Below are 18214 nucleotides of genomic sequence, written 5' to 3'. Positions count from 1 at the left end.
GAGCGGGTTATTCTTTGTCTGGGCCAGTGGTCTTCATGTGAGTGTGCATCGGGTCGTGCCAGGGCTAGTTCCAAGTGCAGGGTTTCTAGAAGAGTATAGGGGCTGGCATTGTGCAGTGGGGCTGACGCTGGCATCCCACGTGAGCATCGGTTCGAGTCCCGGCTGCTCCACTTCCCCAGTCCAGCTCCCTGCTAATGCACCTGGGGAAGCAGCAGAGAGAGGATGGGCCAAGTGCTTGGGCCTCTGCACCCATGTGGGAGACCCAGATGAAGCCCCTGGCTCCAGACTGGCCATTGCAGCCAGTTGGGGAATGAACTAGCAGATGGAAGAGTGATCTCTGTCTCTCTTGCACTTACTCTGTAATTTTGCCTTTCAAATAAATACTTCAAAAGCTTTTTTTTTTTTTTTTTTTCCTCTTTGCTCTTTAGGAGGTAGAGAGATGAGAAGAGCTCCCATCCATTTATTTGGGGCTGAAGCTGGGAGCCAGGAACTCGGTCTGGGTCTCCCCTATGGGTGGCAGGAACCCCATCACTTGATCCAACGTTGCTGCCTCCCAAGGCCCGTGATGGCCAGGGCTGGGAGCCAAACCCAGGGACTCCAGAGTGTGGGGTGCAGCTGGCTTTACTGCTGGCGCAGCACCTGCATCCAGGCTGTGTTTCGCGCTCCGCAGGCCTGCAGCAGTGAGAACACACAAGTTCCAGGTGATGCTGTGCCCTTCCTCGGGCCCTCGTCTCGAGAGGAAGCCCTGGGCAGAGCCGTAGGCTGTGCCGAGAGGCAGCAATGATTACCACGCCAGCCCCATCTGCGGTGGCAGCCACAAGGGCTGGGTGATGCCCCCTTTCCTCTCTCTCGGGGAGTGGGGTGTTTGGGGTGCCCTCGGTCTGCAGGGGGAGACTCTGGACTCTCCCCGTTGCGGGCTGTTTGCCTGGCTCACTTCCCCGTGTCCACAGGGTGACAGCAGGGAACCAAAAGGCCCTGGCTGCTCCTCACGGTGTGTCGTGCAGCCAGAAAGGGAGCTTGGGAATGACCAAACCAGCAGACGGTCTGGAAGAGTTATAATTGCATAATACCTTTTCTTCTAAAGACTGATTTATTTTTATTTGAAAGTTGGAGTTAGAGAGAGAGGGAGAGGCAGAGAGATCTTCCATCTGCTGGTTCACTCCCTAAATGACTGGCCGTGGCCAGTGCTGGGGGAGCTGCTTGGGTCTGCCAAGTGGGTGCAGGGGCCCGAGCACCTGGGTCATCCTCCACTGCTTTCCCAGGCGCGTTAGTTTCACTGCATGTCCTGCGTTGGTTCGTCTTGCAGGGCAGATGCCAGGGGTACAGGCGCCGGCACCGAGTGTCTTCCTTTCGGCCCGTGGAGGATATCACTGAAGAGGACCTGGAAAACGTGGCCATCACCGTTCGAGACAAAATCTATGACAAAGTCCTGGTGAGTGAGGGGCTGGGAAGAATCCACACGGTGCTGGCCCTTGCTGGGAGCCCACGGCCTGGTGCTTGAAGCCCTCCATCATGTACAGCTGGATCGGGGCCCACACCCTTGTGCCGTCTCCTGAGGTGGGCCCTCGATCCCAGCTCATGGTGCGGTGATGTCACCAGGCCATGGGTGGCTCTGGGGGAGGCGGGGCACGGTTTAAGACAAGCACCTGCATATGTAACTGAAATAGTTCTAGATCTTATATCCTGAAAAGGCACATTGGGGAGGTAATACAGGAATCAGTGGGGGGACAGAAGGGCTGAAATTTCTCACACCAGGTGACCGAGGGGGAGGCTTGGCGGTCACCTTGGCTGTCTCAGGGGCCCATGTCCTACAGTGCCGTGAAGGCATCACTGACGTGACTGCCAGCATTTCAAAGGCAGGGTTCACACAGAGGGCATCCAGGACACCGGCTCCAGCGTGGGTCCAGGTGGACACCGTAGGGGCTCCCAGGAACTCTGTCACCCGTGGCGTCCTGCAGACTGTGCCGCCCCTGCCACAGCTGTCCTCTGGTCTCCTGCCCCGTCTGCCTGTGGCCCTGTGGCCCCTGGGCCCTCCTGCTGGGTCCCTGGGCTCACAGCTCGCCGCCTTGCCCTCTAGGGGAACACGTGCCATCAGTGCCGGCAGAAGACCATCGACACCAAGACCGTGTGTCGCAACCAGGGCTGCGGCGGCGTGCGGGGCCAGTTCTGCGGGCCCTGCCTGAGGAACCGCTACGGCGAGGACGTGCGCTCCGCCTTGCTGGACCCGGTAGGCGCGTCGTCGGCATTTAAAACAACCATGTGTGTCTCCTATCTGCTTGAAAGGCAGAGACAGAAACAGAGACCTTTCATGTGCTGCTTCACGCCCTAGGCGCCCACAGCAGCCAGGCCTGGGAACCCCGACTCCATCCGGGTCTCCCACATAGGTGGCAGAGGCCCAAGCACCTGAGCTTGGCATCCCAGGGTGCAATCGCGGGAAGCAGAGGTGCCTGCACTTGAACTGATGCAGGCGGTGGCCAACGTGGCGGCTTAACCCGCTGTGTTAACAAGGGTGGCATCCAACGTGGCGGCTTAACCCGCTGTGTTAACAAGTGGCTCTCGTTAAACATGCACTGGTGAAGAGAAATGCCGCAGACAGACTCCCTGGGCCCTCATCAGACACTGGGAGCTCCAGGCGTTCTGCAGAGCCCCCCTCTCCTGTATCTTAAAGCTCTGGGGATGTGAACCCGAGCGTGTTCTTCCAGAAAGCTCATGCTGGCTGATGGCCAGGAGAGTTCGTGTAGGGTTGCCACTGTCCCAGCAAACCTTGCTTGCGCTTGTTGATTCTGTATAAGTGAGCCCAGTGTGCAGCCTCCCTTGGCCTTGGTCCCCTGTGTACAGTGAGATGATGGCACCGTGGTTACTGAGTGTGACCTCAGTACTGTCCCTAAGTCGCAGAGGAACGCCCACGACTCTGCAGGCTAAGTGACTAGGCAGCAGGTGCATGTAGTAGAAGAGTTGGAACTCACAGTCTGGTCTTTTAGGAGTCCCATGCTTCTGCACCCAGGGCCAAGTTCATGGGCAGGTGACCTGTGCCATCAGATTCTCTCATTTTTGAGCAAGGGACACTGCTAATTAGGTGGCTGGTGTAATCCCTAACAGTTGTTAGTGTTTCTCACGTGTGAGGCGGGGAGGTCGGCATTGCTGGCATTTGGTGGAGCAGGCAAGCTGACTGGAGCAGAGGCCAGCCCGAGCCAGCTTGTGGGGAATCCCGTGGCTCAGCCAACATTCGGCCTGAGATGAGGGGACACTCACATGCTGTGTCAGTGTGCCTGTGTTTGGATCCAGGCTCCGGCTTCCTGCAGCCCCTGGGAGGCAGCAGGGAGGGGTCAAGTCGTTGGGTCCCCGCCCCCGATGTGGGAGACCTGGATTGGGATCCTGGCTCCAGCTGTCTGGGAGCTGGCTGGCTCTCCGAGTCACATAAATTGGCTTCAGGCAGTCCCACCCGTGTCTGGAGGCTGTGGGGGATGGGGCCAGCCCTGCCATTCTCCCTCCATGTTCCCCTCAGGACTGGATGTGCCCCCCCTGCCGCGGGATATGCAACTGTAGTTACTGCCGCAGGCGTGACGGACGCTGTGCCACGGGCATCCTCATCCACCTGGCCAAGTTCTACGGCTACAACAACGTTAAGGAGTACCTGGAGAGGTGAGTCGCTAGCCACCGGAAAACGAGGCGGTGGAGCCCTGGGCCCGGTGCCGGCGGTCGCGGGGTCCCGCTGGACATAAACCATCCCTTCTCCACTCGGAAGTGCCTCCTGCTCTCCTAGAACTCTGAAGCCCGTAGCGCCTCTCAGCAGGATTTCTCTGTGTCTCAGAGAGAAATGAAGGGAGTAGACCAGGCAGGCTGCCGGGACCAGCGGCAGCCACAGCCTTCCTGTGCAGAGAGCAGCATGTGGGCTGAGGGCTGGGCACGCACGCTTTGTTGACATAACACGTTCCTGCAGCCTAAGCGGCTCAGGATTTTAAAGATTCGTTTATATGAAAGAGTTCCAGAGATGGGGAGAGACAGAGGTGTTCCACTCACTGGTTCACACCCCGAATGGCCGCAGTGGCTGGGACGGGGCCTGGAACGCCATCTGGGTCTCTGCTCCCAAGTGGAGCAGCCAGGACTCGAGGCGGTGCTCATATGGGATGCCAGCGTCGCAGGCAATGGCTTAACCAGCTGCATCGAAGTGCCAGCCCCGGAATCAGGGTTTTGAGTGGGGGGTGGTGGGTTTTTTTAACTTTTCAGAGCTTGTCTGCCTCGCAAGCCGAGAGGGTCACTTTTGTATTTGCCTCTGGCCCACGAAGTACTCACCAAATGCTTCTCATCTTTTTCTCAGCTTACAGAAGCGGCTGGTGGAAGACAATTAAGAGAGGCGGCAGCCAGCCAGTTCAGTGGAGAAGACATGCATACCGTTTGTGCCTACGATTTCTTATAGTTGTGTTTTTATACAGCAATGTCTTTGTAGAGTTCAGAGTTTCTAAATACTATTTTTAAAAAAGAGATGTGTTTATGTGCATACAAGATCTCAGGAAGTTAGCAGAGGACTCTATGTATATATATTTACATACGTGTTGTGTGCACTGAATTGTTCGAAGTGTCTGCTGATGGCAAAGCACAATTTCAGTGGCATGGAAGGAAGCTTCAGGTAAGTGGTGGAGGCGGCGCGGTTGCCGTAGGCCCTTGTGCAGTGATCGGTGCTGCTCTTTCACGTCCCAGACAGATAACTCTAGGTCAGGCCGTTACCCACCCTTCGGTTTTTGCCTTCTCATCATTAAGCACACTGAACAGGCGAGTGCCAGCGTTTTATTGGACTGTGTACAACAGGGGGCCGTCATATCCTGCTGCTTCTGTTTTTAAGAGTTGGTCTTTAATATCTGATAAGAACTACCATGCCCCTCCCTGCTCTGTGTCCAGATGAGACCTTGGAGGGAGGGGGGAGCTGGGCTAGGGGGATGGAAGAGTCCCTCCCCTTCTCATGTTTTAAGGACGGTGTTTTAAAAAGGGAATGCACGTGCCCTTGTTAACACTAGGGGAGCCCCCCCCCCCCCCCCCCCCGCCCGAAGACCCCTGCACCTGCCCGTCTCAGGCCTCCAGCAGCAGGGCCACGCCGGCCAGGACCCATCGCGCCGTCTTCCCTTTGCTCTTCAGCCTGAAGGTCCAGACGTAGGTGGGGCCTCGCGCGTTGGTTCTGTACACGGGGCACTCGTAGGTGTGCTTGGTGTCCTGCCTGTCCACGGGTATGGCCTTGGCAAAGATGACTGGCATGGCGGCCGTCAGCTCCCTGAGGTGGGCTTCCACGATGGCTCCTGCCTGGGTGTCCCACCTGGCTCCTAGGGCACAAACACAATGGCTGTAGCCGTGTGGCACGGGGGTACTGATGATGTCATCGTTTGTCACAATAAATATTCCTGTTTTGTCACGTTTGCTGCTTGCCGGTGGCATCCTGCCCATGACTGGGATTTGCAAGAGGGTAACAGGTACAGTGCCACTTGGAAGTGGAATTATACCTATTAATTTTAGGGAATCGGAAACACTAATGCAAGCCAGTTTTGCTCTCCCTTTAACTCGCCACTTTCCTTTTATCCCTTAAGATTTATTTCTTTACTCGAAAGAGATCTTCCATAGACTGGTTCACTTCCCACAGGGCTGAGCCAAGAGCTTCATCTAGGTCTCCCAAGAGGGTGGCAGGGGCGCGGGCACCCGTATGGGATGCCAGCGTTCCAGGCAGTAAATTTATCTGCGACCCCATATTGCTGGCCCCTGTGCCTTTTCTTCCTGACCACATTTGGGTTGCTCATGGACATCCCTTATACAGCTTTTAACATTTCAAAGTCCTACAGTAAAACATCAGAGCAGATTTACTGACACATTGTCAAAAAGGTGAGGGTGAGTCTTCACACTTCAGAAGTGGTAGCGTCTCCCAAGATTGGCTCCTGGCATTGATGTTGCAAGATAGAAATGAGGTAAATGCTGACGTATGGTGATTGGGTGAGACACTGAGAGGACTGGCAATGTGGTGTAGCTAGTAAAGCCATAGCCTGCATATGGGTGCCGGTTCGAGTCCCGGCTCTGCTGATGTACCTGGAAAAGCAGTGGAGGACAACCCAGGTGCTTGGGGCCCCTGCACCCACATGGGAGACCCGGAAGAACCTCCTGGCTTGGGTCTGGCTCAGCCCCAGTAGCAGTGGCCATTTGGGAAGTGAACCAGCAGATGGAAGAGCTCCTTGTCTCTACCTCTCTCTCTCTGCCTTTGAGAAACAAAGGGCACATTCCACCTTGAACCTCAGAGAGACAGGTTGCACCTGCCCTGCACGGTGTCCTACCTTCCATGCGGAGCCCGTGGAGGTACGCGCCTTCCCTCGGGGGATGGCCGTAATCGTCCCTTGTCTTCTTGGTTACATCCACCGTCAGGCACATTTTATCCAGTGGCCACTCATTCTTCCGAGCCATCGTCTGCATGATTGCTGTGTGAGAGGAAGGGACAGAAGCTGAGAAGGTCCCAGGAGCCCCCAGTAAGCTGACGCGTGCTCTAAGTTTCTGGGCATCTGCCTGTGGCTGTCGGTCAGGCCACAGCTGTTGGTGTACGTGGTGGCTGTGGCTGCTTTGCCCCACAGCGGCAGTGTGGAGCAGTTGTGATAGAGACTGTGGCCCCACCTTTGGGAACCTTTCTCTCCAGTTGTCACTGTCATTCCCCACCATTCTGTGACAGCTGCTGCCCAAGGACGGGTGAGCAGGGCTGGGCAGAGCCCTGAGAGTTTAGTTCAAGCAAGGCAGGTGTGGTCCTGCAAGCGTGCCTACCAGTGAGGAAGGACTGAGGGTTGAAGAAGCCAGACAGCCACACCACAGCTGGAAGCACGAGGTCCTGGGTCCAGGTATCGAGCTCTCGGCATCGCAGGAGAAGATCGTTAAACCTGGTGAACAGGAGGTCAGAGATGGAAACTGGCCACCCTCCCGCAAGTGTGGGGGCGGGAAGGGCTGGAGCTGAGAGTAAAACCCTTTGCCTCCTGGGGAAGGCTGGCTGTAGCTCTAAATTGTTACCACTGGGGGAACGAGCGGGATGTTCAGCACCGTGTGATCTGTGCGGGGGGAGCACAGCAGAGCGCCCCTGGGGCAGGCTGGGAGGGCCAGGCACCCGAGGGTTGTCATAAGGCCGTGGGCACTGCTTCAGAAGGGCGTCTGCCGTCTCCACGCACCTGGGCTTTGAGAAAAGCTGCTCTTTGTCCAATCTGTTGGGCAAGGCCTTAAGGAATGGGCGCATGGAGGCCAAGGGGAAGTTTCAAGCTGTACGTAAAAGGGTGACCGTGCTTCAGCAAGGAGGGGACAGCCACTGGAGTGCTGCAGTGTGCCTCAGGTGGATGAGCAGGCGCCCTACACACCACACCACTGCGGGAAGTGCCTGCCCGAGACCCTGTTCCTAGGCTGAGAGCGAGGGTAGTCTACTGCACGTTCAGATGTGGGTCCCCAGAACTCCAAACTTGGAGCGTGGGCCTGTGCCCTGCCCTGTGTTAAGTACTTTTGGGAAATCAGTGTGCCCACAGTGAGGGTAAACATGGCAGCCAATCTGCAAAAAAAAAAATTAGCATTTACCAAAAAAGAGTGCTTATATAGAACAAGAGCATGCCTTAGGATCTGGTAAGAAAAAGTGGAGGAGGTACGTTGGACAAACTCAGGAAAGAATAGTAGTGGAAGTGGGAGTGAAGAAAGAATGAAAGCTGAAAAAGTAACAACTCTAGAAAATCGGAGTTCTTTTAGAGTCTACACTTGGGGAAATATCACGTTTCAAGAAAATTCAGTGCAGAATAATCAGTGCTGAGCTGTGTTTCTGTAGAATCAGAGTACAAAATCCCCCGATGGCCAGGAGAAAACAGGAGGCCTTTCCTGGCCTCAGAGAACTCTCCAGCAGCATCCGACAGAAGCACACCGACAGAATCCTGCAGCTGGGTGCGCGACAGCCTGTTAGAACCAGGCGAGACGTGTGGCCGGAAGAACGACCAGCCAGTCCGCAGGATGGTTTGTGACCCAGGAAATGAGGAGAGGAATCTTAGGGAAAGCAAGAGAACAGAAACGGCAAAGGGTGAGACTGGGTCAGGCTCTCCCCAAGATAGGATTTGGAGCTGAAAATTATAGATGATAAACTAGATCAAGATAAGAAATCAACTGAAGGCAGAGAGATGATAAAGACCTCTGAACCAAGGAAATTGGCAGAGATGAGGGGGAGCGTGAGGGTTAGAGGAACAGCAGGTGAATGTGGGCAGAATTCTTCAGAATGGAGCCTACAGATGGGACTTGACAGCCGTACACACTAACAAGCAGGATGCATGTTTCAGAATCCGTACATAACTAGGGTGGGTCTGGAGCACACAGACGATACAGAGAAAAAAGTTAAAAGCTTGTGGAGGAGGGGTGGGCATTGGGGCACAGGGAAGCTACCACTTGGGCACCCACGTCCCATATCCAAGTGACAAGGCAGGGCCTGGCTGTTCTGCTTCTGATCCAGCGTCCTGCCAGTGCGTCCTGGAGTCAGCAGGTGATGGCCTACGTTATGGGTGGGGAAGCTTTTTCCCGGCAAAGACCATGTTGATCATAGCAGCATTTGCGGGCTGTACAGTATCATCACCTTTGATTGAATTTTGGGTCTTGCCTGTAGTTGCCTTGATGTGGCCAGACCCAGATAATTTCAGGGGCCTTAGATGGCCGTGGGCAGGATGTTGCCTGCCCCAGCCCTGGCTGCTCTGGCCACTGGGGAAGTGAACAGCCATTGGACGGGAGCTATTCTCCAACTGCCTTTCAAGGAACGTATTGTAAGTGAAGGCTGACAGGTGTATTTAAGAGCACGCTTCTGTAGTCAGTGCTGGCAAACAGCTGTCCTAGAATCCTGCATAACTCAGCAGGCAAGAGTAAGGGTACAGGGCAGACAGTTGGGTGACGGCCCTCCCCTAACCACACGCATCTCATACTCGGGGGACCAAGGAGAGCCAGAGGAAGATGTAGGAATCAGGTGAGCAAAGAAATTGACATCCAGGCCCAGCGTCGGGCTGTCTGGTATGCTGGGGCATTTCACATGTTCGTATAAGGCACGCTTAAAGGGCACGTTGCCCCCTCCCTAACCCTTTCCCCTGCCTTATTTCCTCCCTTTAGCTGAGACCCTTGGTGCCAAACCAGACCCTACCAGACTCCTTGCAAAGTAACTGGCAAAACATACGCTGCACAGGGCAGCTTGTGAAACAGGAGGAAAGTTCTCTGAGGCTTCAAAAAGCCCCTAATCCTCTGCCAAGCCCCAAACGGTCTCTTAGGAGACTGTCACCACCTCTTTGCATCAATAAAGCAACCTGTCTCTATTGAGGTTGGTCGTCTCTTTTTTTTTCGTCTCCCCTTTCTGGGGGTACAAAAGCCCAGAACCCCAAGCTATTCCAAGCCAAGCAGTGCTCAACCTGCAAAGTCTACGCAAAGACTCCAAAATCCAAAACCTCGAAAATCTGAAGCAGCTTGGGTTCCAAGCATCTTAGATGAGGCGTACGCATTGTGTATTGGCTAGCAAACCTAATTACTGCCTATAAACACAATAGAACCAAAACACGTGACAAAAATTCCAGACCAAAGGGAGGTGGAAAGGTCTAAGGAAAAATGCTGACTTCCACTGAGAGAGCAAAGTCAAAGGTACGGACAACGTAGAAAACTGTTACCAAGCATTTAGAACACCGGGCCTGAACCCTGAGGCTCCTACCTGTGAAACACAGATAAGAGAATCTAAAGGCTGGTGGAATGTTGGGTGCTCTGGAAAGCCCCATGCCTGGGGACATTCCAAACTGCCTTGACAAGGCACTGTTATCTTCACCCAGGATTCTTCCTACAGGCACTGCCCCAACACACACACCTTATCAGGATCCAGGTAGCGCTCTGTGCCTCCCTCAACAAGCAGCGTAAGAAGGGGCCCTGCCTGCCGCTCTGAGAGAGTGAAGGCTGCCTTCTACCCCCTGCCCTCTGTCAGGGCAGGCTCACGGTCACTTGCTTCCTCCCCACTCTGTCCTCCTTCTCTAGCCACTGCCTCTGCTTTGAACCCTCAACACCAAGAACCTCACAACAGTGTCACCTGTCTCCACTGCAACAACAGGTGTGGGCCAAAGGATATTAAACCTACAGAGATCAGGGAAAATGGGGGAAAGAAAGCTATCAGAAATACACAAAGTAGCACCAGACAGTGAAAGTAAGTCCAAAGTGCCCAGTCGTAAAATACAATCGCAAATATAAATCCTTCAGCTCTGGATATACAAAACCCAGTTTCGGATGTTTGTGAAATTTTGCTCACTTGCCTGCTATGGATATTTGCTATATGCATGGAGCCTGCTGCCCTTATGGGTTTTTTGTTTTGTTTTTAAGATTTATTTATTTGAAAGGATGACACAGAGAGAGAGAGGGAAAAACAAGTCTTCCATCTGGTTCATTCCCCAAATGGCTATAACAGCTAGGTCTGGGCCAGGCTGAAGCTGGTGGGAGCCAGAAACTCTGTCCAGAGCTCCCCCGTGGGTAGCAGGGGACCAAATACTTGAGCCAGAACCCAGGCCCATGAGCAGCCAGGACTTGACCCAGTGTTCAGATATGGAAAGGTGGCATCACAAGCAATGGCTTCACCCCCTGCCCTTGAATTTGACTCATCCACACGGCAAACACTGGGGGTCCCAAGGCCAGCTCCAATGTGCAGGGCATTTAGGATCCCAATGGTCATGTTCTGGCTCATGGGGACCGACTCAGGATAGTGTGGATAAGAACCTCAGCGCTGGGGTAGGTGTTTAGCCTAATGGTTGAGATGCCAGAGAAGACACTCACATCCTACGCTGGAGCACCTGGGTTGCCTACGCAGCTCTGGCTTCTGTCTCCAGTGTTCTGCTAATGCAGACCTTGGCAAACAGCAATGACAGCTCAAGGAGCTGGGTTCCTGCCACCCTCATAGGGAGCTCGTTGCTCCCAGCTTTGGCCTAGGGCTGTCCTCTCTGTTGTAGGTAATTGAGGAGTGAACCAGTGGAAGGAAGGGAACTCTCAGAGAGAGAGAGAGAGAAATTCAGCACCAAAAGGAATAAAGCTGCTTAAACATGATTTTTTTTTTTTTAATCAAGCCAAGGAAAAGTTGGAAATCCTGCCAGCTTTCGGAGATTTGTGAATTTCTGCCCCTGGCTGTCTGACCCATATCAGCAGTGAGACCCACACAACAGAGGCAGTCTGGTTGACTGTTGCATGTGGACTTCAGTTTCTCCATGAGAAGGTATCAATGATCAGTGACCTGGAAATTAGGATGAGAAAAAGGCAACCATGGCCATTTACGTCTTAGAATAACTCAAGGAGGGAATTCTGTTGCATGCAATTTTTTTGTTTTTGACAGAGTGGACAGTGAAAGAAAAAGGTCTTCCTTTTTCCATTGGTTCACTCCCCAGTGGCCGCTGCGGCCGGCGCACCATGCTGATCCATAGCCAGGAGCCAGGTGCTTCTGGTCTCCCATGTGGGTGCAGGGCCGCCCAAGCACTTGGGCCATCCTCCACTGCACTCCCTGGCCACAGCAGAGAGCTGGCCTGGAAGAGGAGCAACCGGGACAGAATCCAGTGTGCCAGTGCCGCAGGCGGAGGATTAGCCTATTGAGCTGCAGCGCCAGCGTGTCACATGCATTTTTGAGATGAAAAATTGAGACAGAGGGTAAGTAGTTTGACCAAGGTAAAACAGTAAGTGAGAGGCATAATTTGAATCTTCCTCTGACCCTGACTTTGAACCAGTTTTTCATGTTTTAAGTAATAGACCAAGGGAACTTGAAATTGATGGTTTGCTCAAAGCACCATCTCTAGTTCTCAGACATCACTCAGAATCAGCAGCAGCCAGCGCCATGGCTCAATAGGCTAATCCTCCACCTGCAGCGCCGGCACACCAGGTTCTAGTCCCGATCGGGGCCCCAGATTCTGTCCTGGTTGCCCCTCTTCCATTCCAGCTCCCTGCTGTGGCCCAGAAGTTCTTGGGCCCTGCACCCACATGGGAGACCAGGAGAAGCACCTGGCTCCTGCCTTCAGATCAGTGCAGTGTGCCGGCCGCAGCGGCCACTGGAGGGTGAACCAACAGCAAAGGAAGACCTTTCTCTCTGTCTGTCTCTCTCTCTCTCACTATCCACTCTGCCTGTCAGAAACAAAACAAAACAAAACAAAACACAGCACCAAGGCTGGTCAGGACCAGTGATGGCGAGCACCAGGTCACTTACCACTGGGCCAGGCCGTAAGTAGATGGATAAGCCAGCTTGCTCCAGGTGCTTGGGACAAGGTCATAACTCAGTGCAGACAAAAGGGCTTCCATGTCAGGAGACAGCGTCAGCTCCCCCTTGCGTGGAGAAGAAAAAGCCATGGCGTGAGTATCTTCCAGGGCGATGCAGCCTGCTCCAGCCCCTTTAAACTTACCTTCAACCCCAGGTCTAATTGTTGAAGTGATAGGCGGATTTCCCGGATGAGAATATTCATCCTTTCACATTCTTGGAAGCAGACAAGTACATAGGGGCCTCTGTTAGAGGTCTTCTGCGTGATCTCGGCCATGTTGAACTCTTCTGGAAGTTTCTCCAAAATGTCGTCCAAGACATTCTTAACCTTGAATCATGAACACAAAGAGTGAGCCCCTTTCTGCTGCAGTTTTGGTCACAGTGACTATATATGTATCTTGAAAGTCCCAGAATTTATCATTCAGGCCGGTGCCGCAGCTCACTAGGCTAATCCTCTGCCTGCCGGCACACTTGGTTCTAGTCCCGGTCAGGGCGCCGGATTCTGTCCCGGTTGCCCCTCTTCCAGGCCAGCTCTCTGCTATAGCCTGGGAAGGCAGTGGAGGATGGCCCAAGTGCTTGGGCCCTGCACCTCATGGGAGACCAGAAGCACCTGGCTCCTGCCTTTGGATCGGCACAGTACGCTGGCTGCAGCGCACCAGCCGCGGTGGCCATTGGAGGGTGAACCAACGGCAAAGGAAGACCTTTCTCTCTGTCTCTCTCTCACTGTCCACTCTGCCTGTCAAAAAAAAAAAAAAAAAAGTCCCAGAATTTATCATTCAAATTCCCCAAATGCCGACCCCTCCCAGGAGGTGGGCAGAGCAGCTCTAAAAGCCTCAGCTGCTTCTGCCTGAATGCCACCCCCACCTCAAGAGTGCAGGGAGGGAGGGAGGAGCTGCCATGTAATTCAATTTGTTACTGGCATTTTGGGGGTAGAACTGTCAACTGCATGCTATGTGTCTGAAAACATGATGGAGGGAAGTAGAATCCCACCACTCTCTCACTCGAGTACTGGATTCTGTGATACGCAACTTGGAGAAGTCATCTGAGAGTCACAGAAGCCCTCTTAGGCACAAGCCAGTTGCAGAGAGTGTGTGCAAGACCGGCTGCCCTCTCCACCAGCACATCCCAGCTTGCTGGAGTGATGGAGAGGACACTGGTAGCAACGTGGAAACCTCGGCCATTGTTACCCTGATGACATAAACCACAGCTTTATGAGCTGAAGCTGTGAGTGTGCACACAGGGCTCAGGACTGCGTGCTGACTTCTCTATGCAGTTGCACCAAGCTAGGAAGTCCAACACGTGTCTACGCAGGACACAGAATCGAAAACTCGGCCTCCTCTAACCTCAGGACGCGACTCCTCCCTCTCTGACTTCCCAGATTGCTGCCCCTGGTTCTGACATCTCCCTTGCTTTGCGTCAGCACTCTGGCATTTTTTTGTTAGGTTCTGAAATCTCAAACTCAGTTGCAGCCGTGCTGGACAGGGTGAAATGCCAAGTGGGAGGGAAGTTTCGGAAAAGGATGGATTTTGGAATCGGCCAGAATGTGGTTTCCTTCATTGCACCCTTCTAGCTGTCTGGGCTTGGCAAGTCACCAACTCTCACCGCTGAACAAGGGACCCTGATGCCACTCAAGAGTCATTTGTGGGTTACAAGGCAAACCTGGCACCTTTTATGGTGCCTATCATATAGTAAGCACCCAGCAAATGCTCTTGCTTACAATCATCTGCCTCTCTGGGCTGTTAAGGGATCTTAATATATGCCCTGTGTTTTCTGCTTGAATGATTGGCTTCCTGATTGGAAAGATGGAGGCACAAAGTAACAGAAGCAGTTGTCATCCATTGTCTGGCTTCTGTCACTGCTGTCGCTGTTTCCACAAGGATGGATCTTTTCTTGTTCTTTGTAAAAGAATGTTCTTATAAAATGATGCGCATGTATAGGACAAGACACACTGCTAATTCTAAAATGTCTGAACTACAGAGTATCTCACGGAATGGCCTTATTTCAAGAAACAACTGAAAACTTTCAAGAAATAATGTGGGGGCCAGTGCTGTAGCATGGCAGGTTAAGTCACTACTTACTGCATTGACATCCTATATGGGCACCACATCGAGTCCTGGCTGCTCTACTTCTGATCCTGCTCCCTGCTAATGCGCCTGGGAAAGCAGCAGAGGATGGCCCAAGTGCTTGGGCCCCTGCACCCACGTGGGAGACCTGGAAGAAGCTCCTGGCTTCACCCTGGCCCAACCCTGGCCATTGTGGCCATCGGGGGAGTGAACCAGCAGGTAGAATACCTCTCTTTGTCTCTCCCTAACTCTGCCTTTCAAATAAATAAAATAAATCTTTAAAAAAAAATGCACAGTTCCTAGGGCCTTACTATAATTAGATCTGATGTTTCGTGGGTTCCAACCACTCGAGTCCTTGTCAGTCAAATCCTGATTAATAATTTTAAGAGAGAAATAAGGGCTCATTTACTTGGGAGAAATCACTTTTAAGGTTTTAACTTAATGAGAAAGATGATTTCAATCAAAAGGTAAAAGAAAAAAAAATTATTTGTCATCCTCATCATTCCAGGACAACAAATGTCTTCAAAGCATATTAATGCCAGTCTCCCAAGACAATAAACAAAGACCATAACAAGACATCAGAGCCACAAATGTATTAAGAGAGGGAAAGGCAAGCCGAAGGCTTGAAGAAGATACTTATGATATGCTTCCATGTACTTGGGGAAATTCATAGAAAGATGGAAAGGAAAGTTACTTGGTTTCAAAACTTTGTAGCATATGCGTACATCCGACGAAGGATACACATTCAGAATAAAGAGTTCCTGCAAGTCAATAAGAACGGATCAGACAACCCAGTTAAAAAGCAGGCAAGCACGTGGAACAGATACTGAGAGAGTACACAGATGGCCACAGGTGTGCCAGAAGATGTTCATCAGTGTTCTGCAACCAAGGAATGCCAAGTTAAAACTGATGAGATGTTAAAGCCCCTAACAGTGGGGCCGGCACTGTGGTGTAGTAGGTTAAACCACTGCCTGTAACACCAACACCCCTTACGGGCACCAGTAAAAGTCTCAGCTGCTCCACTTCCAAACCAGCTCTCTGCTAATGGACCTGGGAAAGCAGTGGAGGATGGCCCAAGAGCTTGGGTCCCTGCACCCACGTTGGACACCCTGGCTTTGGCCTGGCCCAGCAGTGGCCGTTGTGGCCACCTTGTGTTGGAAGACCTCTCCTTCTCTCTCTGTAACTCTGCCTTTCAAATAAATAAATAAGTAATTTTAAAAAATTACCAAGCTCCAACAAAATCACAAGGAGGTTGAGCAGGTGGCGCTGTCACACTGCGCTGGTGGGAGTGAAGTGGTACAACCACTGTAGAAACCTCTGCAGTGCTAACACAGCTAAACAATACGTCCTACAATATGTCGACCCCACTCCTGGGAATGGAACAGTGAGTACTAGGAGTAGATACCTTTGGGAGTTACCTTCATTGATGAAAACCACGTTTGTAAGACTGCTCAAGGCTGTGATATTCATAAAAGCCAAAAACTTGGAGCAGCCCAAACATCACCCACAGGAGAATGAATCAAGAGTTGTGTATTCATACAATGGAATGCAACGCAACAGGACCCACTGGTGTCCGAACTACAATGAGTGCTGGTCTCACAAATGTGGAATGAAATGAGCCAGCCGTGAGTGAGTATACAGTATATGATCCCACGTAGACAGAGTCCTAAAACAGGCAAAGCTCATGGGTGATGATGGAGGGAATGACAGTGATCATCTTTAAGGGAAAAGCATTGATGGGTAAGGTGGTTACACGAGTTCGTGCAGAAGGAACGACTGAGTGGGTTGTACCCGTAAGGTTGGTATGCTTCAGCGCATCCAAGTTATACCTCGGGACAAGGAAGAAGACACTCTACCTTTTCCTCTGCAGACTGCCCCAGTTCCTCAGTGCTCAGTGCGTTCCTGGGCTGCAGCTCCCGCAAGGTTCTGAAGAGGGTGTTGGATGTCACCGTCAGGAGTTCCATTTCAGCGTTTGGGTGGAGGCCGTACAGCACCGGGCTTTCCGGAGGCAGCATCTCCTCTACGTACTGGTGGTAGCCTGCATAGTCTAGGCAGGGTGGGGCTGCGAATCCTGGTGCCAGCATCAATTCATCTTCAATCTTCAACCATAAAGGAAACGTCAGTTAATTCCAAGTCTAGAGACACATCGTCACATTGTTACTTCCTAAACACAGGGAAAGCACACTGGAGAGAAGGTTCCAGAACTCCACGCCACTTTCCCAGACTTCTGAGCTGCTCAGGGCTTGCCCTAGGATTCACAGACCAGGCCCTGGGACAGCTGCTGGCCGTGGTGGTGCTCTATGTAGTTGGCTGAGAAGGGAGAGGGAGCTGTAGTGCTAAGGTCATTTTCAAGCCCACCTACTTCGTTAAGGCTGGAGGGGAGAAGGCAGACATTCCACATAGAGGGGCATTCTTTTTTTTTTTTTTTGACAGGCAGAGTTAGACAGTGAGAGAGAGAGAGACAGAGAGAAAGGTCTTCCTTCTGTTGGTTCACCTCCCAAATGGCCTCTATGGCCAGCGCTGTGCCGATCCGAAGCCAGGAGTGCTGCCTCCTGGTCTCCCATGTGGGTGCAGGGCCCAAGTACCTGGGCCATCCTCCACTGCACTTCCGGGCCACAGCATAGAGCTGGACTGGAAGAGGAGCAACCGGGACAGAATCCGGCGCCCCAACTGGGACTAGAACGCGGGGCGGGGGGGGGGGGGGGGGCTGCGCCGCAGGTGGAGGATTAGCCAAGTGAGCCACGGTGCCGGCCAGAGGGGCATTCTTAATAAACACAGGTTTGCAGTGATACCGGATTCTACCCGTTACAGTGGAGATCTTCATAGAACACCAAGGAATTTACAGGCCCCGGTCTCTGTCCAGCCATGAACAGTCGATCAACTATTTTCTGCCTCCGTTTTCTGAAAGTGGGTTTTCCTAGAGCTGCTGACTGTGCTATTGGAGACCAAGTGGGCACTCAGGAGTTCAGCGAGTGATTTGTACTGATCCTCAAGTGCCCTGTACACCAGCAGAAACCTTCCAAGTGGAAAAGCTGCCCATGACCTTGTCTGGGGGAACTCGGAGGTTCAAGGGGACAAAACAAATGTGGTTTTCCATACAGACCATCAGGGGGCTCCCATGGTGGTTTGTTCTCTCTCAAACCTGAATCCAAGATTATTTACAGAGCTGTGTCCTTACCAAAGTGTTCAATTGCTGTCTAGGAATTCTAAGGGGATTCAGAATTTCTGGATTAGCATTTTGAGGACTTCCAAGCTACCTAATCCTTCAAATGCTAGAAACAGAAGTCTTGACCTAATGAATATGGGAAGAAAAAGGATGGATATTCTTACCACCAGTATCCCCCCACTGCTTTGGTTTTATCCACTTATATTTTTATCACTTCATAGTTATTTGTCAAAATAATCAAAATTTAAACATCTGACTCAGGGCGATCAACATCAACATAGGCCATGATGAGCCTATGACATAAATTAGCTAAAATAAAAATATGGACAAGAATGTAAATAATAAGACTGCAAGTTAGGATAAATACATTCAAACTGAACTTTATTCTCTACACATAAGGACGTGGTCTTCTCTGATACTGCTCAACAGATAGTTGAGAGAAATTGTTATACACCACAATTTATTCTCCAATCCCAACAGAAAGTTAAAAACACAATTTCAAGCAAACCAACTAACCAGAACTTGAACAATTTGAAAATGTTAAGAAACCTTGGTGGTGGGGGTGAGGGTGGGGGTGGGTGGTGTGGGTAAAGCTGCCACCTGCAGTGCTGGCATCCCATATGGGCGCTGATTCAAGTTCCGGCTGCTCCACTTCTGATCCAGCTCTCTGCCGTGGCTTGGGAAAGCAGTAGAAGATGGCCCAAGTGCTTGGGCCTCTGCACC

The 18214-nt window shown here is 52.2% G+C and overlaps 2 protein-coding genes across 4 annotated transcripts in view; one reads left to right on the top strand and one right to left on the bottom strand.

The window, feature by feature from the left end:
• CDCA7L (cell division cycle associated 7 like) overlaps window positions 1-5028 on the top strand; it is a 42305-nt gene extending 37277 nt beyond the window's left edge. For all 3 annotated transcript variants that reach the window (XM_062178577.1, XM_062178576.1, XM_062178578.1), the window contains exons 7-10: window positions 1307-1432; window positions 2078-2227; window positions 3506-3642; window positions 4319-5028. In XM_062178577.1, the coding sequence (XP_062034561.1) occupies window positions 1307-1432; window positions 2078-2227; window positions 3506-3642; window positions 4319-4349 (444 nt within the window). In that variant the 3' untranslated portion in view covers window positions 4350-5028. The remainder of the gene's footprint in view (window positions 1-1306; window positions 1433-2077; window positions 2228-3505; window positions 3643-4318) is intronic.
• A 36-nt stretch (window positions 5029-5064) lies between these two features.
• The window catches only part of DNAH11 (dynein axonemal heavy chain 11), a 367765-nt gene continuing 354615 nt past the window's right edge, over window positions 5065-18214 (bottom strand). The window contains 6 exon segments of the mRNA XM_062178539.1: window positions 5065-5312; window positions 6306-6446; window positions 6781-6893; window positions 12215-12330; window positions 12408-12590; window positions 16182-16424. Of these exon segments, the coding sequence (XP_062034523.1) occupies window positions 5065-5312; window positions 6306-6446; window positions 6781-6893; window positions 12215-12330; window positions 12408-12590; window positions 16182-16424 (1044 nt within the window).

Source organism: Lepus europaeus, chromosome 20, assembly GCF_033115175.1.
Source record: "Lepus europaeus isolate LE1 chromosome 20, mLepTim1.pri, whole genome shotgun sequence".
Taxonomy (NCBI): domain Eukaryota; kingdom Metazoa; phylum Chordata; class Mammalia; order Lagomorpha; family Leporidae; genus Lepus; species Lepus europaeus.
Note: the sequence above shows the minus strand (reverse complement) of the source record. Positions and strands in the feature narration are given on the sequence as shown.